The sequence below is a fragment of the Haliotis cracherodii genome, unplaced genomic scaffold, assembly GCF_022045235.1.
Source record: "Haliotis cracherodii isolate W230 unplaced genomic scaffold, xgHalCrac1.p SCAF_6, whole genome shotgun sequence".
Classification (NCBI taxonomy): domain Eukaryota; kingdom Metazoa; phylum Mollusca; class Gastropoda; order Lepetellida; family Haliotidae; genus Haliotis; species Haliotis cracherodii.
The window spans coordinates 51,298,373-51,326,120 of record NW_027266319.1 but is presented as its reverse complement, the minus strand read 5'-3'; the positions used below and the strand labels follow the sequence as shown (position 1 = coordinate 51,326,120).

The window sequence follows — 27,748 nt, the reverse complement described above, 5'->3', positions numbered from 1 at the left end:
TATGTGTTATTTCAGTGCTTATTAATCAAGCGACAGGTCGACAGTTTGGTACAGTTTGAAAACGTGACCAACTCATGAATGAATGAACTTAGTACTACATTTCCATATTTAGCGGCCTTAGTCTTGCAGCCCAGCAGCTGTGTATAGTACTGTATACGTGTATGTCAAGTGATGCACATTATCGATTTTCTTCCCGCGAATTATTGTTCGTGCTTGTTGGCAGGTGTCGAATGAAACGCTGATCGTCAGAAAAAAACTTGGTTTGTGTTCAATATGTATTGTAGTATACTACTCAAAATTTGATAAGGATCGTAGATATTGTTCTTAATAAAAAAACAAAATAACTGCGTAACTGGCAATATTGTGTTCAAGTGAAATCAAAAACGTCTCCAACACACGTGCACGTGCATTTCATGCCATGGGAAATGCGTTTCACATCACAGTTCATGCTTTTGCTACCATTGCACGATTTCCAATCAGGCAAAGGTGTCTGATTCATTCTGAAACTGTAAACTCAATTGAGTGTTTACACTACGTTTATCTACGCAATGCCCCCTCAACGTGTAAGGCATCGCCTGACGACAGAACAACTGGGCAGATGTATTGGAATGCTTGATGCTGGCTATTCACAACGTGACGTTGCCAATGCACTAAACGTCAGCCAGAGCGTTGTAAGCAGGGCCTGGTCCCGACAGCAAAATTTTGGTACAGCAGCACACCGACATGGGGGTGGTCGTCAGAGGTCGACAACCCAACGCCAAGATCATTTTGTGGCTCTTCAGGCACGACGTCATCCCTTCTGGACAGCAACCAGCCTACGTAACGACCTCCTGAACGCCTCGGGGGTGAATGTGTCCACTCAGACGATACGGAATCGTCTTCACAATGCAGGTCTCTACTCGAGAAGGGCATGTGTCCGAATCCCCCTGACTGTTCGACACCGGCGGGAGCGATTGGAATGGGCTGAAGATCATGTCACTTGGACACGGAACGATTGGGTTCCAGTTCTGTTCACCGATGAGTCCAGGTATTGTTTGGACTTTACAGACAGGAGGCAGCGGGTGTGGCGACGACAACGTGAACGTTTCCATGATGCCAACATCAGTGAACATGACCGTTATGGTGGTGGTTCCATCATGGTCTGGGGTGGAATCAACAGAGATGGAAGGACAGATCTTCATGTCCTGGAGAGAGGAACAATGACGGGGGTGAGGTACCGGGATGAGATCCTCGATGTGTACGTCAGACCCTACGCTGGTGCTGTTGGCCCTGAGTTCATCCTGATGGATGATAACGCCCGTCCTCATCGCGCCAGGGTGGTTGAGCAGTACCTTGAGCAGGAGACAATTGTCCGCATGGATTGGCCAGCGCGCTCGCCGGACTTGAACCCGATTGAGCATGTCTGGAACATGCTGCAGGTTGCCCTTTCACGCCGTAGAGCACAACCCACGACTTTGGCAGAGCTCGGACATGCCCTCGTGGAAGAGTGGAACAACCTTCCCATTGGGAACATCCGGGTGCTTATTGACAGCATATATCGACGTTGTCAGGCCGTCATTGATGCAAGGGGAGGTCATACTCGATATTGACACTTCATCGACTAAGTGTAATGATGGACTATCCCTCATAACTGTGTAATTCTTTCTCTTGTTTGCTGTTAACATTTTTCAATGAAATGCCTTTTGGTGTTTGCAGATTTCAAACATTCCATATTGATACAAGTTCATGCCGTTCATGAATTTTATTCATAACATGATTAAACACGTTTCTGAGTCAGTCATGTCTTTTGTTATGTTTGTGGTAACTTACACACATATCACCTAGTGATCCTTATCAAATTTTGAGTAGTATATTTGTAGACGTGACGTAATGTTTTTGAAGGTCGTGATTAAGATTAGTGCAGTTACAAGCAAACATTAACACTGAACACTTCCATACACTTTGACAGAAAAACAAATTCCGTGGACGCTTTCTATTTACATTCCAGTGCAGTTCAATTATACTTATAACATGTGTTAGTACTTTTAGATGACAATTTTGATCTAATGAACTAATATTCTTAAAGGACGTCCTATTTTCGGGTACTCGAGTCCAAAAATTTGGACTCGTGGAAGCCCTATTTGTAGCAGTCATATGAGAATGTGCATGTTAACATAAGCTCATGTCATTGGATAAATGCCATAGCAATCATCCAATGAAAATACAGAAAATAACTATCAATGCTATTCTATACAGCTCCAACTGCTATATATATATATATACACATGTATTTTGAAATTAGCAAAGTATGTGAATTAGAGTAACCTCCCTTAAGCGAGTATGTCGGTGAGTAACAAACTCCAGTTTTGCTAAATCCGACCTGGCCCCGAATACTCAAGTAGGCTACTCGTTGAAGCAATAGGACAGAGCCATATTTCTGACAAAGTCGGTTAAATTGCCTAACAATTAGCAGTGTTGCAGTCGTCCATCCACCAACTCAACCACCATTGCCTCATCTGCGATCTTTGTGATGTACGCAGGAATATGTGCCACTGGCCATGTTTCTGTAAGAATCAGACATGATACTCCATCCATTACAAATAACAATGTCTTATGTATATTTCACAGTTTTTATTATCATTCATATCCACCCTCTCACATGACCAGGTTTGATGTGAGTATGCTTACAGAGTGATGATGTTATGTACAAGCAGAGTACTAGCTATCGTCACACTGAAACACATTGTCTCAACACGTGCATCTCCTGTATACCTCAGCTCCACAAGAAGATTGACGGTTGTTCACTCATATTTCAACAACATAACTCACATTCCAGGTTTCCAAACTTCAGAAGTAAATAACTATTCATTTTCCACCTTTAATGAAATGAACACCAAAATGAAAATCCTCATAATTTAAGTTTTCGATGTGTGTCAAAATTGTATAACTTGGTTATGTAATATACACCTTTACCATGATACACATATTTTTGATGGGACAATCTTTCAGAAATGACCTGCCAGTGACATACAATTGTACAAATAAGCGCTACACAGAGGGCAAAGTGCAACCTATACACAGTTGTAACTACACATACCACTAAAATCCATAATACCAGTATATACAATTCATGTAACAAAGTCAACAATGGATTTTCCACATGTTCCGTGCCTTCCTAATTTCATCTGAACCAGTAACAAACTTTTGGTCAACCATCTGAAACAAATCAATGCAAGATACTTGCCCCAGACAGGTTACCTTGTAAAAGATTATTTGAGATGGACTACCTTTGTTCAATTAAAATAAAAAAGAACAAAGATCACTCATTTTCTTTTTGCTATTCCCACTTTTACATCTTTGAAGCCATAAGGATGCAGAAATGAATTTCTATTTTCACAATTGATATCCATACTTCCACTGTTGTTCTAAATTAATACAATGAACAGTGTAAGAAATAAAACAAATTGAGAAATGGTCACCATAAAAGTCTGTGTTCTGTGTCATAATGTCCTTTTACCATAATTTAAAAACAACCAGAATCATAACCCATAAATTTTCCTTCTGAATAGACATAGCTTTTCTGTTTGTATACCAAGTCCTTTGATTCCAACCAAATGACATTTACACAAAGACATGCATGCATATCAACATGATTACCTGTTAGGTAAACACAGTCACTCTCACGAGCAAGTGTTATTTACAACGAGCAAGGGCGGAAAGTGTTCACCCCATCACCATATAGAACTGCATAAATACTCAGGTGTGATCATGCCATTCTAATAACACTTGTGTGCATAAACTCTAAAGAAACACAAATGACGGTACCATGCATCGTCAATACATAACAGGTTTGTATACATTACACTTTGTTCCTCCATCACCTGTGAAGACATACAATTTTCTCTTGTAGTGTTGTCTCTATTTTTAACCAAATCCAGCAAAGGCCTGGTTCCAGTAAGAGGGAAGCTAGCGAGTGCTCAGATTACATCACACAAACTGCAATGCTTCCTGCTTGACAATGGTCACGTCCATATGTCGTAGCCCTGTTGCTCTCTAAACTGCTTTAATGGCAGGCAATGGTATACACTCGTCCTATGAGTACTGTATATATATACTACGACCCACATCTGATGTATGTATTTATGGGTGATGGAGGATCTAGTTTACACAAACCCATGAAGTATTGACAACAGCTACCATGCTTTTCTGAAGATGGACAGGTGATGAGGCCAGCGCCCACAAACAATAAAATCAGAGGGACAATAATCGTGAATGATGAAGAATACACTTAAACATAAATAATACAGGGTGAGCCTATATAGGAATGACAATGTACAAGAAAAATATATATCTCCACCCCGCCAAAGCTTGTGTGTCTGGTCCAGTGTTTCATGGTTACCAGGCGAACTGCCAAAAGATCCAGACCACATTCATTCACAACTCCCACAAAGAATTCAGTATGTGCTGCAGACTACCAGCTCCTAATGACTGGCATTGACCAGCAATATAATGAGGATCTGATACACAAGCTTCTTGATGCTTTGGATGGTGTGTGGTCTTTGTTGAAGTCCTTGTTGCTACAGCTGCAGCACATACTGAAGCCAGATGACAAATGAAGACTGTTCATGCTACCTCGTCACAATCACTTGCCAGTCAACTTGTTCGATAGCCAGTCGAGGCCCTCGTACAGGCCTGTACCTTGTGTAGCACATGTAGCTTGCATATACCACTGAAAAAGATAACAATACATTACAGGCATCATCATCAAAACGTACTTTGTTGATCCAGTTAATTGATTTCATCATTGACTGGCTGGATTCAAGGAATTGCACATGAATATTATGCAATTACAATGAAACTGATTTATCAGGGTGGTGCAGTTACCAGGGATTAATGGATCACGGGTATGTCAGGTGGTGCTGATAACCCGACCAGCTATAAGATGCTGACCCCACTGCTATTCAAGCTTTTCAGTATTTGCTCAACACAGTTGCAGAATTACTGAGTCAAAGTCACTGTGTGTGGGTGACGGAAAAAAGAAAAAGATGCCTATCTACCTACCCTATCAATCAAAACCACAAGATTATATTTATTGGTCCCTATGTCTCTTTGGCTTAATCATATCCTATTGGTAATTTTCCAGAGGGTGAGGTTTCCCAATGTACAGGGTCAAGCCATTGGGTTTTCACGGCATACAAGTTCACTTCTAGCATGTTCTAGGGGATGATAAAATCGACTAAAACTCATAACATTTGTATAAAGCATTGAAAGTCTCACAGATCAAGTAGTGAATGATATACATGACAACTGCTTACATCTCTCCGCAATGAATTTAGTCCTAGAGCCTCTGTCAGCTCAGCAGAGGTCTTGGCATTGGGCAAATCTTGTTTGTTGGCAAATACAAGAACAACAGACTCCCTCAGTTCATCTTCTTGTAACTGAAAAAATACAAGAAGCCGATCATGATCATGACATCAAGAAGAATCATTCCCAAACATTGCATAGATACATATATACCCCAACATTCAATCACTATACCATTCTAGACACATGATACAGTACTGGTTTACCCGGTGATATTATCAATATTAGTAACTATAGTGAGTGAATACTCTAAACAGTATTTCAGTTATACCACAGTGTGTCAGAAGTGATGTGTTCTTTTACTTTCATCACTTTGGTGAAACACACAACTATAGGTATGGTGCTGACAAACCTAGAAACATAATCATACATCTCTGTTAAAATGTCAACCTCTTAGTACTAAAAAAAAATATTACACCTTTATGTAGGCTACACACATCAACACTGACTGTCAACCACTACATTTGATATTCTTACACCTATATGTACACTACTATGTTAACACATCCAACACTGACTGTCAACCACTACATATGATATTATTACACCTATATGTACGCTACTATGTTAACACATCCAACACTGACTGTCAACCACTACATATGATATTATTACACCTATATGTACACTACTATGTTAACACATCCAACACTGACTGTCAACCACTACATATGATATCATTACACCTATATGTACACTACTATGTTAACACATCCAACACTGACTGTCAACCACTACATATGATATTCTTACACCTATATGTACACTACTATGTTAACACATCCCACAATGTCTGTCAACCACTACTTATGATATTATCAAACCAATATGCATGTTAACATTCCAACATTCGCCACATCAGTCAATGATTTAGTGCATCACATGGCCTTCATCAGGTCAGAATCACTATGCTAGACTTTTAATATCTTGGGTTACAAATTGTACTGAACATGTTGAGAAATATTCTGTTAGAGTTTGGAATGTAAGGTTGGGAAATAAATAAGATACAACATTTCAGATGGTTTTCATAACAATGACAACAGTTTTCTGAACATATCTCTGAATGTGCTATGATCATCATCAGACTCATCATTTGTTTGTTCTTTAATGCAGCACGCAGCAATATTGCAGGTTACATGGTGACAGTGTGTGTAAAAAGAATTAAGTCTGGGAAAGACTATCCCATGATTGACATCATTAGCATCGACCTACGGAGTTGGAATACGGTGACATGTATCAACGCCAGCGAGTATAATCATTTGATCACATTCATGTATGACAACCATGGGTGGCCACCAGAGTTTTGCAGATAATCGCTGTTAATGAATAGCATGTTATGGTACGTACATGTTTTTGTCAATGCTTTTGTTTGCATTCAGCATGTTCAGCAAGAAAAAACATCAATCTTTTAATCACTTTTAATTATATAGTGTTGGCGGTTGTGGATACAAAGTTTTGCCTTTTCATAAATAAGCCCTTTTGACATGTTTCACCTTGCCACATTTTAAGGAAAGTAGCACCACTTTTATCACGTGTATGATCATGACTATAAATAGTTCCTATGGTAACAGCAAAACAAATTTTACACACTTACCATTTTTGCGAGTTCTTCCTTAGCTTCTGCTAAACGTTCACTATCATTGCTGTCTACTACAAAGATCAAACCCTGAAAACAAAAGACAATGTTTTAGCCAATGATGGTTCTTCCAATACACCAGCAACATGCTACATGATTTTGATAAACAGGTGCTAACTACCATTTCTTGAGCATGTTAAGAAACGTTTTAAATCAACTAACCTTTTCCCAACACTTGCCATGCTCTATATATATCAGTCACCTTGAATGACCATACAATCCAATTTAATTGCCTCTTATAACAAGCAGTAGGAAAAATTAAAGGGTGCTGAGGACTCTAGTGGGGGCGTATTGTGAGACAGTTGACGCCAATGGTTAATCAACAAGAACATGGGTTTAACATGCGTATGTGTGACTGCTTGTACCAGTCCGGACTAATGCTGATTTTATAGTGCTAGCCCTCAGTTTAACATAAATAGCTCCAAGCCGACCAGTCCTTGTCGTATTCCCTTAATGCCGAGGACCAGACAGGGTAACAACAAGTATCATCTTTATTGTTTTATGGTATGACGCGGCCAGGGATCTAACCCCTGATCTTCCACTCTCAGGGCGGATGCTCTACCACTAGACCACGTAAGCAGTGATATATAAAAACAGAACCACAAGGCTCCAAAGCTCACTGTGACTTATGAAGCAAGGCTGTTATCATGCTTATGACACTTCAAACTTATTTTTATACAAACATCTTCAGCATGTTCAGTGAGTTAATGAATAAATTGTGCCAAAAAATATTTCCAACCTCTCTGAGTGCAATTTCATTAAAATCAGATCTTAGTTCTCGCTGCCGCTAAACAAAGATCTGAGGACATCCCATTACGCATGTCAACAAACGTTCACGAACTTTGACCGACCACTGAAACGACTAACAAGAAGTCGCAGCCAATTAGCAAGCAGCTCTCTCGAGCTTTAGGGCGCTTGTTTCAACCTTGGCGACTTCCATTTCAGACTATGCTTAAAAAATATGTTGACAGTTCTTTATTAAAATTTTGAAAACTGAACAAACGAACATTCCGGAATGTCTAATATATAGTTGTGATTGTATGGCAGTGCTTCCCACATACCGTGCAACGCCTCCTCCCTTCAAATGTTTACCCCACAGAAGCGAGAGATAGATGACAGTTTTGACCGTAATGGTAGTTCGGAATACCCTGTGTTAATGTTCTCGAGGTTAAATGATTAGAAAACACATTCCGACTGTCACTTTTAAAAAGGTTGTTCTGACGTGACCCGTAATGGGGTGTCCTCAGATCTTTGTTTAGCGATAGATCTTTGAAGATCTGTAATGACCATTTTGGCTATGACCAACCAAGGGGTAACTCACTAGCCGACACACTTGTCAAATTGGCAATAATTCTGGTCTGCCATTTGTGGGCAGTTTGGGCCTACTTGTACTTGTTTCAATATTTTCTTCTATATTCAAGGTGTAGGATTGTGAAACTGTGTCTGGGCCATCCGTGTCAAAGTCTTTCCTGCTGTAGCTCGAACAATTTCTGTTCAAAGTCAAGTTTGGTCTCCATGACTACTATTTGCGAAAAACCTACTTTTTTCAATCAGCTGATCCCAAAAATATTCTGACGATGTGCTGAAACATGGTTGCTGACACGATTTTCCAATTTTGCAACAAATGTCAATTTTAGTGCCCATCAGTTCCTTTTGTAATCATTGTCAGGATTGTAGGACAGTGATTTATTGTCATCCAAAATGTCCCAAAGATGTTTATAAATGTGATAGACATGACATAAGAATTTCCTATCAAAAACTGATAAAATCATGAAAATGCCTTAAGTCCCCTGGAAAAAACAATGCACACTACCATTATAGTAAAGATTTAGCATGTGTTTCATGGTTGGGGGGAGAGCGCAAAAAATTCAAATGATGTACCATACCATACCTACAGGACACCCTAACTTTCGACAACATAAAGGACCATCACAAACCAAGCTAACATGGTATTTATTCAGAGGAACATGTGGTCACCTGAGTGTTCTGGAAGTAATGCCTCCACAATGGTCGAATCTTGTCCTGGCCACCCACATCCCACACAGTGAAGCTGATGTTCTTGTATTCTACAGTCTCCACATTAAAGCCTGAAACAGTTCACCAAAAATACAGAAGTTGCTTTCGTCAAACATTGCTCACAACTATGACATCTGCACAAACACGTGTTTGATGCAAATTTGATAAGAGATTTCAATGACCTTTTACTATGAAATGTTTGAATAAGAACAAAATAGGAAAAGCATTTCTTACTAAAATTTGAATGATAGGTAAAACAACTTACCAATTGTTGGGATGGTTGTGACGATCTCGCCCAGTTTCAGTTTATAGAGAATTGTTGTTTTTCCAGCAGCATCAAGACCAACTGAAAATTTAAGCATGTGCTATAATCAATGTGTATCATTTGTATGCACAATTTACAACTGGAAACTAACAACACAATCTGAGACTAGGCATTAACACAATATTTTTGCCGAGCACTGGGCAGGGTAACAACAAGTACCATCTCGTAACGTGTTATGGTATGAAGTGAACACGGGGTTGAACCCCCATTTATCATTCTTTAGAGCATGTGGCATCAGCAGTAAATTGTCAACCAAGTCATTCTTGATTGGACAGCCTGTAGGCATTGAATGACACAATGCTAAAATTAGCAGTCCAATCGTATCACACATTTCTTCCCAATCTCCTTAAAATCGGATCTTACTTCTCGCTACCCCTTAACAAAGATCTGAGGACATCCCATTATGGGCCACATCAGACCGACCTTGCATGAACTTTGACCAACCAATGGAATGACCAATCTGAAGGAAGCTTTCTTGTGCTTTACGGCACTATTTTCAAATTGGCGACTACGCTTCGAAACACATTTTGTCAAATTCTTAATTACAAATTTGAAATCTAAACAAATGAACATTCTGGAATGGCTAATAGATGTCTAGATTGTATGGATTCAGTCTTTACACTCGTAACCACTGTTCGTGTTTAAGTTTTCGAGGTTGCATGATTAGAAATCACATTCTAACTGTCACTTTCATAATCCGGAAAGTGGCGTTCTTATTAGTCGGATGAAAGGTCATTCTGACATGACCCGTAATGGGATGTCTTCAGATCTTTGTTTAGTGGTAGCGAGAAGTAAGGTCTGATTTTAATGAGATTGAGATCCCAGTACTCAACATTCTCAACTTGCCTTACTGCGTACCATTTCATTACTGGAAATGTCTTGTAGCATAAAGACATCTTGCCCGGTCTTTCATTCAAGGTAACATATTTTACAGCTAAAAGTACATAAATAATGGTCTTCTGATTCGACTAAATATACCAAGAACTCACTCATTTGAGGCTGTGATATCTTTAATATTTACCGATATCGCTTTCAGAGGAGACATTTTTATTGGTTGTTGAGTTCAAACTAATGAGTAAGTGAATTGGTATATATAATAACAGAATAGAAAAATATATCAAATAATCGAGGATGATAGGCGACAAGTCTAGTTTTAGCTCTATTTATCTCTGGCTGTCAACATTTAGAAAATTAATTATTATACAGATTTTGACTACTCTTAGAGACACATCTGTCAAAGTTTTGCTACGAGGGTTGGACAGGTTTTTTATGTTCCCTTTCATCTGCTTAATTTTAATGCCTTAATGAGTAAGTTTCACTGAATACAGCAAGAAGATAAAAAGAAAGAAAGGACAAATAAGGAAGAAATATAGAGCTGAGCATTTCCTTGTGCCAGTACAAACTCCGGTACCTACGAGAGAACAAGGTCAGGTTATGGCATTGCAAGGCCTTGGACAGGAAGTTAATAGTCTGAAGGATAAAGTAAGCAAGTTAAACCCACAAATGCAAATTAAGAAAGAAAAAATGATATTCTAGAAAGGGAAAATTACAATTTGAAAAGAAAATTAAAAAGAGTCACTAATGAATTTGCTGTAAAGAGACAGAAATTGGAAACCCTTAAGCCAAATATGAGAGGAAAATATTTCAAAGAAAAGAATGCTCATGCTCAAACTAAAACCAGTCTGGCCAAAAATGCTTCAAAAGTCAAGAAAATTGGGAAGGAATTTGAATACACCCAACAAGAGCTGAAATCTTCAAAGGAATATGTAGCAAAGTCAACTGAAGCTTTGGAAGATTCTATTAGCACATTGGAAGAGGCAGCACAAAAAGAGAAAAGCATGAAGAATGACTTTGGAGTACTGTGAACAAAGACAAAAGAAACCGATTAATCATGAAACACTGTTTTCTCCAAGTTTAATACAGACTCCTTATTTTTTTTTTCATATCTTTTTGTTGTAGGTAAAACATCTCATGCTTAGGGAAATCGTCTGCATTCCCATAATAACAGGCACAATTGATACTGTACTAAAAACTGTGCCTTGAAGCTGAGATGTGTCAAAGTCATTTCTCTATTCCCAAAATTCAATTTAGATGAATATGCACCAAACTTGGACATGGATTACTGATGTTATGCTATAATAATATTATGGTTTAATTCAAATAAACATATTCTTAAAATGTTACCCCTTTTCATTTGACGCCATTTTTTAGACCAAAATGAAATTTCTGGCTCTCCACGGTAGTGTCAAAAAGAGCTTTTCTGAAAGTTAATCAGACAAGTGGGAGAAATACCATCCTATGATATGTATTTCTGAAGCTTAATCAGTGATTTGTTAACACAATATGCAAAATTCTAAATTTGACTGAGCATTGCTATTATATGAGTGTCTGCTAAACCAATGTGGGAGGAAATGCAGAAGTGAAGCAGGTCTCCATAACGATAATCCTCTAGACATATAATAATCACACCAAAGTTATGGGCTATTTACCTTATACCTATTTCATTTCCTGCTTTTGTATAAGACATAGCGTTAGGGAATAATAAACTTTAGAAAGTATAAAATTCCTCGACCTGTAGCTTTGAAATAAAATTAAGGTAGGTCTAACGGTACACTCGGGTTTTCTCAGTTCTTGTGTTTACTTGGTTGATCTATCCAGCTAACAAACATTACCGTGATTATACAACCGACACACTTCACACGTATCATACAATCAAAAGACAGAACGTAGACATATATGAAACTTGAAAGAAAACCTGTCACACTCACGAATCTATAGTACAGGAAATAAACTCACCCATCAAAATCCTCATCTGTTTTTTCCCGAAGAGTCTGTCAAAGACGCTCGACAATGTTAGACCCATACTGGTAAAATGTACTTAGTTCAGCAAAATAAATATAAACGGGACCTGAGGAATAGGTATGATCAACCTTTCTTCGTAAATGTTCAACCGCTTCACATGTGAGAACAAGTAACATGCATGCCACGTCAATTTAGCCAACCACTACCAGTGACGTCAGCGATAATGGCGGTAGCTGTCCCAGCATGCCCGAAAATCAAAATGTGGAATGTAAAGAATAAACACGAAACGAAACGATTTTATGAAACCGGTTCCGGAGAGAAACGATCATGTCCGAAAACCAAAGGGAGATAATCCGTCACTCCCCCGTTGCTACCTGAAACAAATATGGCGTAGCAGTGTTAGTTTTCGAAGTTCCATAATATTATTGGAATATTTACTGTTTTTTCTAATATCTTTCAAAATGGCAGCATCATTGAAAGGATTAGACCCAGATCTAAGAAAGTATTTGAGGATCAATAAGCTACCAGATATATATGAGGTAATTTATATGACAATATGAAGTCTCCAGTGTGTTCGCATTTTTAGCAATTTGAGGATATAACGTTCACTAGCAAGTGTAATTTGTTTTTCAATTTTGGATATGATTTATTATGATCATGCATAATTCATGCATATAATCGTAAAATATTCTAATATATGCATTTCCATTGCTTGAGCCATTGTATTTCTACTCACACATATCCATTCAACATTGGGTATTAATATTTTTGTCTTTGAATATCTGTATAATTGTACTCCTTTTAGGGTTCCAGTCTGATGGGTATTACAACTAACGGCTAACAGCATTTAAAAAAGATAATTTTACTAAATGCTGTTTCAGGTGACCTCAAATTTGCATGTTCATGTGTTGCTTAAAATGTGTCACACATCGCATAACTCAGCAGAGTTTCAAAATAAACAGTAATATGATAAACCTCAAAATTAAATATCAAAAGTAATCCATAAACAAACAAATTGGATGTCAACAATTGAAACATACTCGAAAATAGAAGTCCCACATTGGCGAGTGGAAACCTCATGAGTGACATCCATTATGGCCACATTTTCAAACATGTAGTATTTTGTATTAACTTTGGTAATTAGACATTATATTTACTTATGAAAGCATTTAGTTAATATTTTATGCAGCTTATGTTGAGATCTGCACTTACAGTGTCAGAAGTTTAGGGGAGGACTTGGGTCCTCTAGGTTCATTGGAGTTTACGTCACCTTGATGTTAATTATTATTTCATGGGGAATTGTAAATCAATATTCATTTACCACACTAACAGCCAATAAATTCCAGCTATATGGTGGCGGTCTGTGTAAATAATCAAGTCTGGACCAGGCAATCCAATGACCGATATCATGAGCATCGATACACGCAATTGGGATCTATGACACACATCAACCAAGTCAGCGAGCCTGACCACCCGATCCCGTTAGTCACCTCTTACAACAAGCAAAGTCGCCTTTTACAGCAACTATTCTACCCCATATCTTCACAGGTCTTTCACAACATGTAATCCGGGAGGCCTATCAAACATTGCTACAGTTTGTGTTGTCTGAAATGATCTGACTGTTATTTTTTTGGTGGATAAAAGTCGTTGAAAAGTTTTCTTCACTCACTCAGTATCAGATGTGTTGCCAACTGCTGTTCTGTTTTTGTGCTCACTGCACACCTCAAGCTGTTGCTGTATGAAGTAGTAGTGGGATGATACACTCATGCCATTTTTCACTGCTCGATACAAGTATCGATCACTGTCACACACAAAGTAAAAAATATCGATTGGTTGCTTAAATGTTTTCTTTAATAACTGTTACACCTTAAATATGGGCAGTTAAATTCTAGAAATATATATCTGTCATACATAAACATTTCAGGCTGTCAGCATAAACCATGAAATGCATCTTTCAACTCTTTTTTTTTCACCAAACTAATATTCTAATAAGAGCCCCCTATTTCTAATTGTAAGAGCACCCTGGGCGCTTATTACGACGATTACGGTAATAGCATATTGCAAAACTCTTACAAACAGCAAATTTCAACTAATCCTAATATGATACCTCAACTGTTTGGTAAGGACTACAGGACTAGTGACAATTTCTAATGCTGCCAAATACTAATTAGTAGTGAAACTTTGTCATGAAAGCGTAAATAAGTTCATCCTTTACACCATATTTGACACTGACAACTGTAAAAAGTCAGTGTGCCAGGTTTTTTGCCATCATGTCCATGAAAAAAAGGACTTAAGCGCCACAGATAAGAGTTCATGCAAGTATCGTGATACATTTCGGATCGTGAGCAAGGTATTGTGATCCGTTACAGATTGCACGGTTGGTGCATGTATCGTCCCAGCCCTAGTATGATGTCAGTATTATAGGATGTATCATGCTATCATGGGAAAAATATAATAAATACAGTCTGAATTGTGTTTTATTTGCCAAATATATTGCTATATTTATAAAGTATCGTCGCAAAAAGTAACTTGCTTTGAAGTTTTTGCATTGCTGAGTTAATCTTGTTTCTATTTTGACCACCCTTCCTATTGTGTTGGAAACAAAAGAAAACTTGTTTTAATGGCATTAATGCATAGGATGTAATTTGTCCATGGCAGGCACTCCTGACGGGCTTAGCAGTGATGTGTCCAGAGGATCCCCTACAGTTTATTCTGGACAAGCTCCGACTCATCAATGAAGTCGGACTAGAAAACCTGCAGTGGTATGTTTTTATTTAATTGTCAGAATATCTGAGTGAGTATGGTTTTATGCTGCTTTTAGCAATATTCCAGCAATATCACGGAGGGGGACACCAGAAATGGGCTTCACATATTGTACTCATGTTAGGAATCGAATCTGGGTCTTGGGGTGTGACGAGCGAACACTTTAACCACTAGGCTACCCGACTGCCCCCAGAATATCTGGATAACAAAGCAACAATATAGCTTATGACAATATAGCCATGGCCTTGTTCCACATTGTGTCTTCACGCTAAAGTGTGTCTATTAAACTATGGGAGTTGTGGTGGTCCTAGCGCTAAGATCGTTTTCTCGAACAAACCATTATTTTTTACCTTCATGATGAATTGAATTCTTCAGATTCCCAAGAACCTTGTTTTCTTTCATTAAGTTTTGCTGCCAAATTTATGAAAAAAGTTAGAAACTTGTATTTTCTCATTTTAAAAGAATGAAAGTAAACATACATGCTAATGTATGAAAGCTGGTCAAAATTCTGAAATCAACCTGTTTAACACGTTTAACACTGAATAAGTCACATATATCTGAGGTTAAAATGGTGTGTGAAATCATTGATGTTTAATGTTGTACTCCACAGCTATTTGTAAATAATTGAGGTTGGACCAGACAATCCAGTGATTGATATTATGAGCAATTATCCACCCCACTGGGGTAGGATGATGATGCACAATCAACCTAGTCACTGAGCCTGACCAGCCAATCCTTATAGTTGCCTCTTACGACCTACAGAGATTCCTAAGGACAAATTCTAACCCAGAATCTCTACAGGATCCCTGTATAGTTGCCTTTTATGACTACGTGAAGAGACAATAGGTCTTCAGCAACCAATGCTTGCCGTAAAAGGCGACTAATGGGATCAGGTGGTCAGGCTCGCTGACTTGGTTGATGCATGTCATCGATCCCAATTGCGTGGATCGATGCTCATGATATTAATCACTGGATTGTCTGGTCCAGACTCGATTATTTACAGACCGCCGTCATATAGCTGGAATATTGCTGATTGCGGTGTTAAACAACAAAACAACCAATCTTATGACTAGCAATGAGATGCTGGGGATGCATTTTACCCCAGATCCCCATGGGGTTCTGACTAAAGAGGATTGGGTGGTCAGACTCTGTGACATGACTGACTGTGTGTCATCTGGTCCAGTCTCAGTTATTTACATGCTGCCATGATACAGTTAGAATATTGTTAACAGCAGCATCAAATAACATGATAAGGAACTACATCACATAACAGCTCTGTCACTGAATACTAAACTAAATAATTTCCCTAATCAATAGTTTTGTTTGGTTTCAGCAGTCTGTTTCAAGCATGACTGCATGTCAATAACACTGTGAAGGTTTTGGCTCTGTTCATCAGTATAGTCAATAATCAATATGCATTTGACAAATTAGCTGTAACAATATAGCAATCACAAAAGGCAAAATTGGCAGCCTTCTTATCCCCAAAAGCATTTGTACTGCCAAGTGCAAATTCCTAATTTTCTCTGTGTGACTGGATTTTCTGTTCAGGCTTTATTGATGCCAAATGTCATGATACATATCTTAGAAGTGAGGTCATGACAAGATTCATAATGCCATTGATATGATATGAGAAAAACATGTTTTCAGTCATCTTCCTGAGGCAAGGGTGTTAACTGACTATAAAAGTCCAGTTTCCAGCTATATTCCAGCTATATGACCGCGGTCTGTAAATAATCGAATCTGGACCAGACAATCCAGCGATTGACATGATCATCATGAGCATCGATTCACACAATTAGGATACGATGCCATGCATCAACCAAGTCAGCAAGCCTGTCCACCCGATCCCGTTAGACGCCTGTTATGACAAGCAGAGTCACCTTTAATGACTAGCATGGGTTGCTGAAGACCTATTCTACCCCAGATCATCACAGGTTTCGGGCTTTGGACTAGTGGCAAAGTCTCAGACTAATGAAGTATTTTCAAATGTTACCATGGATTCACTTTGAGTGTCAGTGCCACAGCATAGCATTACATATGATGAATTTGTTCAGAAAACTAATGTTTTTGGTCTGTTGTCTAATATGACCACATTCTGCTTCAGGGATATGTTTGTTGAGGAAGATGAGAAACCAAAGATGAGGTTTTTCTCTGAAAGCAACCTGGACTTCTTATTCAACTTTGATGAGTCCCTGTTGGTGAGTGTGTGACAAAGAAGGATTATACAGTCCTGCCTCATTTATACAGACTTCAGATATCCCGCAATCTCGGTTCCCGGACGATTTTCATTCAAAACGAAATAATTACTATATAAATTTACCCGTATATATGGAAATTCAGTTTCCGGAACCGGACGGTCATTTTCATACACAAAACACTGAAATGCACACAAAATTGTCTCACTTATGTCTCAAAATACACTTCAGCTGGTGGTAATCCTTCCGCTGGTGGTAATCCTTTGATTCGTGAAATCTGAAATTTGCTACCAAGGTTTTTAATACAATCTTTTTGGAACCTTTGTTATTATTTGGGAAAACTTTTTTGATCTTTGCACAATTCCATTGTGGAGATGAAGAATTAAATCAGTTGACATACTGTGATATATAGGAAGTACTGTTGAAATCAGCGTTAAGTTTAACTCACTCATTGTTGGGTTTTGTGATTATCTTTCCTTATAAAGAGGTGGATTTTTACTCTTAACCTTATAGTGAGTGAGTGAGTGTGTTGGCTGACTCCGCTTTTAACAGTATTCCAGTTATATCACGGCATGTCAGCTTAATGTGGGAGGAAAGCCTGAAGTGACGCAGGTCTCGGACGTTTAGCACTTTGGTGAAACCCACAAGCACAGGTAAAAATCTATTTTATTAACAGATGTTTGTTTCATCCACATTGTCATTGTGTATATCCAACCTGGTTTACCTGGAGCTGACTGTATTAACTCATGCTATTCCTGCTTTTTATACAGCCAAGTCCAGAGATGTATGCTGTAGCCTATGGCCACTACAACACACACCTCAAGAGGATGTGCTACAGGTAACCTTTCACTAGGTTTAAAGTTTTCTGCTGGTATGGTTTTGTAATCACTGCACATCTGTCATGAATTGCTCTCATGACATAACGTATATAGAATACTTGCTTTCACTCGTCAGATACCAGAGCTATTCACTTGTTTCATAAATTGGTATTACACAGGAGCTCATTTAGTATTTTATTTTTTACTTTTGTGTGGAGACACAGTGGAGCTCAGAAAACAATGCGTGCATAGAATATCCACAATATAATGGCATGGTCTTCATTATGTACACTAGGTATGTTTTTGAGCTACGGAAATCTAAATATGCTGATCTGAATGCTTCACTCACTTGTACCAAGTTCTCAGAAGCCTCAACTCTGATTACCATATTCGACGTAATAAGCGCCCCGCTCTAATAAGCACCCACGGCAACATTTGCTATTATACTGGCAAGTGAACAATCCGAATTAGCCCCCCTTCCGAATTATCAATGTACACAAGACTTATTTATTCGTGTATAATACGCACTCGTGTATTATATTTACCCTTAATTATGGGCAATTAAATTCTGGAAAAATGTATCTGTCGTATAAAAACAGTTCAGACTGTCAGCATAAACCACAAAATTTATCTTTCAACTCTCTTTTTTCCACCAAAGTAATATTCTAATAAGAGCCCCCTATTTCTAATTTTGAGAGCGCCCTGGGCGCTTATTACGTCGATTTTGAATGCTGATTTATCCCAAACACGCAAGTGGCATTGGGATTAGTTGTGTAGTTCAAGGTGATTAGTGATAAGAGACACGGAAATGGTGCTGTCCCCTGGGTCTAGGGTATTTATTATGTATCAGAAACAGAAACAGAAACACAGATGAAATAATCTGTACGTTTATATAACTTATATAACTAAGTCTGCAGTGCAATCAACGGACCCAACTGACAATAACATACACACAGAGACACAGTATGCACAGCCCTCTGTAACACGCCATCTCTCTGCCAACCGTTACCCAAAACTAACTGCCCCAAAACTCTGCACGATTACATCACAATCGCCAAGGATCTATATGCATACACAACATTGCATGTCACGAATGCCAAGGGTTACCAACAGCCCTTGAACGTCAAAAGAAACTGGAAGTGATAGTGTTTGGAATGTTAAGGGAGATAACTCTGTAATGGCATAATGTATAGACCACTAGAAAATATGGCCAGAAATATACCATAGTGCCGTTTGATACACTGAGGATAAGTGATAATGTATTATGGGCCATGAACTTATGTCCCCTCTGTATTATGTCCTCTCTGTTTCAGTGGCTGGATGCAGTATCATCTACGTGAACAAAAAAAGAAGGAGAAAATAATGAAGAAGTTGAATATGGCAGCTCGACATCATTCCCATCGCATGTTGCGTGTACACCTCAACATATGGCGGGTAGGTGATGTGGTTGAGTCCCTGTCTTTATTCTAGGGCTCTGCTGGGGAGACAAAATGGGCAGTTGTTCATTATCCAACTCAGACTTCAGGATTGAATTTTTTGGGATGTTTAGTAAACTGATACCACATTCATCATTTGTATTTTTGTCAGTTTAAAGCTCAATAGATTTCCAGTCCAGTGTTTTCCATTTACTGTACCAAAGTCATTGATATTGACCAGGAGAACTCGAGATCAATATGTGTTTATACCAAGAACGTTTACGTATAGAGCTGGTTGAACTTTCTGTGTACCTGAGCAGTATGCCCCATAAATGGCATTTTGTTTCCACTTTAGGTGCATCAAAGTGTGACCATACAGTGCTATAACATTTATCTTACATTCCATTGGCCTACCTCGGCCACACGCACTGCTAATCTTGATCGAGCCACACTATTCCAGCATATATGGGCAAGTATGGAAACTGGACCTTTATAGTCAGTTAACTCCTTGCCTCGGGAAGATGACCAAAGGAGGCCGAAGTCACACCTGTTTTTCATACAGATTTCAGGTGGTGAGGTAGCCTAGTGGTTAAAACGTTTGCTCGTCACGCCCCGGGTTCGATTCCCGACGAACATGTGAAGCCCATTTCTGGTGTCCCCCTCCATGTTATTGCTGGAATATTGCTAAAACTGGCTAAAACTCACTCATACAGATTACAACACTGATAGGTTGTTGTACTGTTTCAGGAATGGATCAAGTACAGAAAGGGACGCCAGGCCAGTAAGTACTGGTCATTTGTGTACATGTGTTATTTATTGAATGTTTGGAATGTTTTGTGTGAATACAATATTTTTCAAAATATTATAGAAATATAATTTACTGGATAACAGAGGATATGAGCTGTCATAAACTAGGCCTAAAGAAATTTTGATAGACTTCTGCTTTGCACTAATGGGTAAAGTCATAAGGTCTTCTAAATAAATGATATTGATGAAACACAGTGGGCTAGAAAGCTGTGTGTAACATCCATCTGCACATCCAGTACCTCGTTGTAGCATCCATCTACACATCCAGTACCTAGTTGTAACATCCATCTGCACACCCAGTACCTAGTTGTAACATCCATCTGCACACCCAGTACCTAGTTGTAACATCCATCTGCACATCCAGTACCTAGTTGTAACATCCATCTGCACACCCAGTACCTAGTTGTAACATCCATCTACACATCCAGTACCTAGTTGTAACATCCATCTGCACATCCAGTACCTCGTTGTAACATCCATCTGCACACCCAGTACCTAGTTGTAACATCCATCTGCACAACTAGTACCTCGTTGTAACATCCATCTGCACATCCAGTACCTCGTTGTAACATCCATCTGCACACCCAGTACCTAGTTGTAACATCCATCTGCACACCCAGTACCTAGTTGTAACATCCATCTGCACATCCAGTACCTAGTTGTAACATCCATCTGCACATCCAGTACCTAGTTGTAACATCCATCTGCACACCCAGTACCTAGTTGTAACATCCATCTGCACACCCAGTACCTAGTTGTAACATCCATCTGCGCAACTAGTACCTAGTTGTAACATCCATCTGCACACCCAGTACCTAGTTGTAGCATCCATCTGCACACCCAGTACCTAGTTGTAACATCCATCTGCACACCCAGTACCTAGTTGTAACATCCATCTGCACAACTAGTACCTAGTTGTAACATCCATCTGCACACCCAGTACCTAGTTGTAACATCCATCTGCACACCCAGTACCTAGTTGTAACATCCATCTGCACAACTAGTACCTAGTTGTAACATCCATCTGCATGTCCAGTACCTAGTTGTAACATCCATCTGCACATCCAGTACCTCATTGTAACATCCATCTGCACATCCAGTGTCCTACCAGAAGTTGCAGCATGTCAGCCACGTGGCGGTCGGACGGGTCATCTTCCAGGCCTGGCATCACCACACCCTGGATGCTAAGAAACAGAGAGAGTACTTCGAGGTAACCACAGCCATTGTACTCACTCATGTATTAAATAGGCATCTTCCTGCATGCATTTGACGATTTTACCATATTCAATGTATTAGCACTTTGGGAATGTGCATTTTGATACAATTTAGTCAGTATATGACATTATTATATACTGTCTATGATATCTTTATTCTTAGTTCTTCCAATCTATACAAAACATGCATATGCAGAAAGCACTTAAATTTATTTTAGGTACTTATCTAGCCTCTGTGTTACAACCAAGTCAGCAAATCTAAAGTAGCAGCCCATGCTTCATATGCGGTCGTATACCTGGGGTATTTTACACATAAAGTAGATTCATATTCATCTGCCCGAGGCAAGAACTAGGCAGGTATTATGGAGTTACATTTTGGCTGGACTAACGAGTCTATGCTTAGTCCAATCAAAATCGCGCAACGAAATCGAAATTCGGTTCATAAACTGTCGTGAAGATTTCAGTCGATTGCAGGATTTGCAAAGCATATGTACCGCCAACTCGTTGTCAACAGATATTTTACAAATCCTTTTATGTTTTTAATCAAGGTGCTCAGGTGATTTGATGCACTTCGCAATGTAAGACCCGTTTTATCACAATATAGATCTTGAGTTTTGATCAGATCGTCTTGACTGCCCTCCGCCATTTTGTTTGAAGCAAATGCAAGTGATACGAGAGGTGGAATCTGACTGGTCCATAGGAGAGGCTTAGAAGGGACATTACTCATTATAACCACTAGTGGGGCTACAATCGAGCCCAGGAATTCCAGCCTAGTTCGGCAAGGGTGGGAACTGGACCTCTTGCCTCGGGAAGATGATTGATATGAGGGTATAACATTGCTTGTTAAAGTGCAGAAGACACGGTTAACATCATTGTGACACAGTTAACATTCCTTTAGAGCTCCTATCAAACGAAACACCTTGACAGTGTTAAGTATATAAAGAGATCAATGTAAACTGGACGAACAGATAAAGATTCGGTGGTAAAGAATATATTTTCTTTAGAATATAGTGCAGTGGCTGTTATGAATTTAAAATGTGAACATTCTCATAGATCTGCTTCAAGAGAGTGCTTGAATATGTTGAATATGGTAAAGTTATAATGATATTGGAAATGTTTTATGAGTGTTTTGAATTATTACATATTTTCTTCAGTGTTGAGTTTAATGAATAATGTGTATTGTTATGTTGATTTGGTAATACCGGTAATATTGATCCTATTGAAAATATTGTGACATTTTGCATAACTTTTTGTCCATATACTGTCTGTTTTCCCTATGTTTTATGAATAATGTTAAAATGTAAACATTATGTCTCCTGCAGCTGACACTGGTTTGTTGGCACGAGTGTCTTGTCAATATATATGTTCTGTATCAATCTTTTCTGCAAAGGATGAGGAAATATTTTATGGACTAATATTTGCTTTCTTTGAATACTGTGACAGAGTTCCATGACAGAAATACATGTGTTTATTTGAAGAATTAAAATTAAAAAAATCCAGGAAAAAAGTTTGGTTCCAACAAAATCATGTGATTCAATACTGATCATAACTTTTTTTTATTAATTCTGCTTCTCCAAAATGGACAGTTTGTAAAGTTAACACTATATCTATATTGTGATGGTGATACATATATAGCTTTCAAAATTGAAAACCTTATATTATGTCAAATTACTCATTCTAAAATTATAAATTATAAGGGGTAGTGTTTGGAAATTATTTTGAGAATTTTTTTTATGTGAACTGTACTTCATTTATTTGGAAAATGTGAATTTTAACATAATTACCATCTATCTAAAGACAATATATAGCTCCAGCTGGGGAATGGTCATTGAAACTACTTCACTAGTTCGTAACACTACACTCCACCATCGCCCGTCAGTACATACTACCGCTGTCTAGTGTGGTTAGACATGCATTTCCTTTCAGTTGGTTAATGAAGTGGGGCTTTTATAACTCCTGGTTAATCCCGGGTAGTAAACCCTGCCCTGCATGAATTGTGCAAATCCTTCGTTTACTTGCTATCAAGGCAATGTGAAGGGTAGATATAACAAGGATATGACACATGTTGAACATGTCAAACATCAAACATAGCCGTTTGTAAGCTGAGGGCTCAGTGGTCAGAAGGGGCACAGGTGGCCCAGTCGTCTAAGGCGCCGCAATTTGCTGTGCAGAGTTGCGTCCCTTAGGCAAGACAGAAACCTATGGTTGTGGGTTCGAATCCCGGTTCGCCCCGATTATGTTTCTAGGTTTCTCAGCACAATACCCGTGCTCATGGGTTTCACCGAAGTGGTAAACGTCTGAGACCTGCATAACTTCGGGCTTTCCTCCCACATTAAGCTGACACGCCGTGATATGACTGGAATACTGTTAAAAGCGGCGTTAAACCAAACTCACTCACTCACTCTTTCACATGGATGGTTTCGCTGTACCAAACACTGGAACCAGGCCTTGCTTGACTCATTGGGTGGTGTCAACTACGCTGCAAACAGCTGTGCATGCATGGGTGATGGGGGCACATGCACGTGTATACAGAACTGTAAAGTGTTGAGGATGGGCATGGTGGCAACCTTTTTTTTAAGTCTAGATCGTATGACAATAGTGTCTGACAAACTCGATGAATTAATCAAGAGAAGAGCCCTGCCTGTAATGTTATTGAGCTATATGTATGAAGAAATGAAGTTGTGTTAACCAACATGTCAGATTTTTATGAAATTTTCCAAGGCTATTAATGATTTTCAGAAGATTAATTTATGTTTGAAAATTTTGAATACTAAAGGCTGCTGATATTGAATATTTGTTGGAATGATAGTAGCATAAAAACCTAACCTTGTGTTTCCCACTATATCTGTCACATTATTCAAGTATATGATACTGGTTATAGGATATTATGATTGTAATACTGCATTGGATTTGTATGAAAGTTAGATAGGAGATGAGTTAGTGTGTAAATCTGGTGAAAAATTAGATAGTTTTGGTGTCTGTTTGGTACGTATTTCCATCAAAAATACATGTGAGAAAGCAAAAATCGCAATGTAGAGTTCTCATGTATAAATTATCTCAGATTTCAAATGTTCATTTTGGTTGCAATTTTTACTCCTGGATTATCATGATTATTAAAGTCAAAATTGTTGTGCCGCATGTATTTTTGATCATGGTACTAATCATGTTTGAGAAACTTGTATCAAGAATTAACGGATAACACTTTGCACTGGCACTGCCTGGAAGTCCCTGGCAAATTTTGCGATCAGGTGATCAAGAAAATTGCCAAATTGGCTCATGATTGTGAATTTCTAGTCCTGAGCTAGAAGTATTTCCATACAACGCTACAACCAATAGTTTTCTATATAATTCAAGTGTGGAATTTTGTAAAAAAACATTTATGTTTATTTATGCTAAAAAATTGATGAAAATTGACAAGGAGATGGAGAAACTATCCAAACAAATGTTGTAATCTACATTATTTTTCACAAAAACAGATGATGAAGTGCAAAACAGTATTCAAAAGTAAATAACATTGGGTGTCGTCTGCTCCTTTATCATCACCCTGTGTGTTACCTGGCAACCAGTGCTGGAGACACCTTAATGGATGAGGTGGTCAGACTCGTTTCCTTGGTTACTTGCCATACACATGTGTGTGTATTGTTGCCATGAGTGAAACATTAAGCCCCATTTCACCTCTCCACCACCTCAAGTCAATGATAGTGCTTTCAAATATTTAATGTGAAAATTATTTTTGTTACATTGATATACCTAAGAAACTAATATGGGTTATTTTGTGGAAATACTGATGGCCAATGGACGTTTGATTTTGCAGAAAATCTGCACAACTTGCCTTGTTGGAGTTTTCAATACACAGCTCACTGGACATTGTAGAAATTACTTTACATGATCTAACTTCCCAGTATTGATCCATCCAATTCAAAATCTGACCACAGCTGAATAAATAATTGACAGCTGCAATTTGATGTACCACAATGTGTTGCAGCTTTTGCAGTGTTGCAACACAATTTCAATAAAATCCTATCTTTTACACCCATACGATATCTCCCTGCATGGGAATCTAAGGACACCTCCATAGAAGGTCACAGCAGGTGAACGCAGATCAAAGTTTGATTGCCCGTTCTAAAAGAAGGATGTGTGGGTTCTTAAACCAAACAGATGTCAGCTTTCTAAAACAATTCAGCTTCATTTCATTAGCTCCTTGATTCAGACATTTCGACTTTAACACAAGAAAAACCGAATAGATCAGAAATATTCCTTCTATGGTAGTTCCTTCTGGACTATATATAATGTCACATCCTTAATTATTTACATTCGGAACTGTCCAGGTTAATTTCGTTTTCAAGATATAGAAGTCAGACATGCAGGTCTGAATGCTTTGCTCACTCATACCGAGCATTACACCAGACATCATCTCCTTTGGAGGTGCCATCAGATCTTCATGTAGAGAGGTGTCTTAGAGAGTAAGAGATCTGATGTTATAAGACTGGCATCACCACACTCATTTCTCTTTTGGCCAAAACATTTCCAGGGGCATTTGTGTCAAAATTGCATTGATATAAGAATTGATGATAATGACTCATCAGAAAACGGAACTTTTATGCCATGCTTGTCGTAGATCGATAAATGTTCTGATAATATCAATATGCTTTCATTACTCTGACATTCTGAAAGAACAATTTCTTTATTAATTATTTTGTCTTCAAAACCAGTTTATCGTCTCATGTATATTTATGATATATTTTTAGATTAGACCTTCTATTTGTTGACTTTATCTGTTAACAAATCAAGAAAAGTTGATTTTGTTAGATGATTCAAGGAATTATGACTTTTAGCCGACATCAAAGTTTTATTCTTCTCCCCTTTATCGATGCTTAAAATCGAACACTGCACTGCAGCTCAGAGTATACACATGCACGAGTACTGAACAGGCAGGCTTAGCCATTGCATGTACTCTTACCAGTCTACATGAAGAGTGCAGTACCTGTATATGGTTTAGTAGAATATCTCAAGGAACTTGCAGACTTGCAGTAACAAATCAATGTAGACTTGTTACATTATTTAGTTATGTTTGTATATGTTAATATTATCAGATTATTATCGGTAAACAATCATGAGGGGCATAAACATCCGCCACTGCTGTGAACTAAATCACAATTTACAATATGATGGAAACACCTAAGGCGAGACCAACTTTATTTCTTGTTTTAATCATTTCTAAACCAAGTTGCAGGTGGTAAATGAATAAAGATTTTGTCCCTTGGTACATTAAAATGAAATTAAAATTTAAGATATTTCCATTAAGAAAACAGTAACTGAGGATTGTAGTGGGTATTCAAGAACTGAGGATATTATCACGGAAATAGCTGCTGAGTGTTTGTGTGTAAGAGTTTGGGTTTTTTTAAAGGTAAGACTTGAAGCATGAAGTCACTTTTTTATTTTTCAACAATCACGGTAGGATAATCCATGAATAAAATTGGTCTTGCCTTATATGGAAATCTGTTGTGGAATGGCTGGAATGTGAGGAATGATGCTAACGGTTTTGTTTGTTTTCTTTTTGAACTACTAACATTACAGATAAACCTAAGGGTAAATATACAAACACACCATGTAATATATGCAATGTGTATTGTCCATAGTGCATAGATGCTCTGTAGATATGTATGTGTATTGTGCTAAGGTCATATATATCATCTTTGGCTTGTAAATTAGATTGTTGTCATATATGTAGTGGAACCATTTCTGAGGGTTATGATATTGATAAGAGCTTATATTCTTCCTGTCTTATAATAAGAAACACATTTGGCAAGGATTTGGAAAGAAGTAATAGATTTTGATATCAGATATCGCAGGCAGGGTGTAGTTTGGTAGGTTATTCATGATGTGTCTATTAAAACATACTTTTATAAAGCAAGTTGTCCTTGATGAACTAATGAAGATGGTAGATAATAACTTCTCTTATAATATCAAGTAGTTTAGAATGTGATCCCTTACCCATTCCACAAAGTGATGTTAGCGCTATGATGTCCTTCATTATCCAGTGTGTTAAGTCTCCACTCTGTAATGATAAATACCTTGTACTCTTCTGCCACCATACTTTTGTTTTGAGTCTGGTTTGAATGACACAACTTTTAAAACAGATGTCGAGTCAAATTATGCTGTGTTTTCATGATTAAACAAGTGTTGATGTCACCAGGACTCAACTCAAATTTTGTGTGCCATAACAGACAGGACCAGAATGTCCCATCCTCTGTTTTAATACTGAGGAAAATCTCTTTTCATGTTAAAAATCATAACAGACACTGGTGACTGAGTGAGTGAGTTGGATTTAACGCCGTTTTGAAGAGCATTCCAGTTATATCACGACTGGTCAGTTTAATGTGGGAGGAAAGCCCGAAGTGATGCAGGTATCAG

At 38.2% G+C, this 27,748-nt stretch overlaps 2 protein-coding genes across 2 annotated transcripts in view; one reads left to right on the top strand and one right to left on the bottom strand.

Annotated features, from left to right (window-relative positions):
- Nucleotides 1-2,351: 2,351 nt before the first annotated feature.
- On the bottom strand, nt 2,352-12,354 carry LOC139444603 (ADP-ribosylation factor 4-like). Its single transcript, XM_071225508.1, has 6 exons — nt 12,117-12,354; nt 9,261-9,341; nt 8,957-9,066; nt 6,938-7,009; nt 5,295-5,417; nt 2,352-4,708 (listed from the first exon to the last, which is right to left on the bottom strand). The coding sequence occupies exons 1-6, from the start codon at nt 12,181-12,183 to the stop codon at nt 4,622-4,624; spliced, it is 540 nt and encodes a 179-aa protein (XP_071081609.1). The 5' UTR covers nt 12,184-12,354; the 3' UTR covers nt 2,352-4,621.
- Nucleotides 12,355-12,501: 147 nt separating this feature from the next.
- The window catches only part of LOC139444604 (F-box and leucine-rich repeat protein 13-like), a 49,030-nt gene continuing 33,783 nt past the window's right edge, over nt 12,502-27,748 (top strand). The window contains exons 1-7 of the mRNA XM_071225509.1: nt 12,502-12,661; nt 14,781-14,884; nt 16,990-17,083; nt 17,851-17,918; nt 19,212-19,332; nt 20,061-20,094; nt 21,221-21,330. Of these exons, the coding sequence (XP_071081610.1) occupies nt 12,584-12,661; nt 14,781-14,884; nt 16,990-17,083; nt 17,851-17,918; nt 19,212-19,332; nt 20,061-20,094; nt 21,221-21,330 (609 nt within the window). The 5' untranslated portion in view covers nt 12,502-12,583. The remainder of the gene's footprint in view (nt 12,662-14,780; nt 14,885-16,989; nt 17,084-17,850; nt 17,919-19,211; nt 19,333-20,060; nt 20,095-21,220; nt 21,331-27,748) is intronic.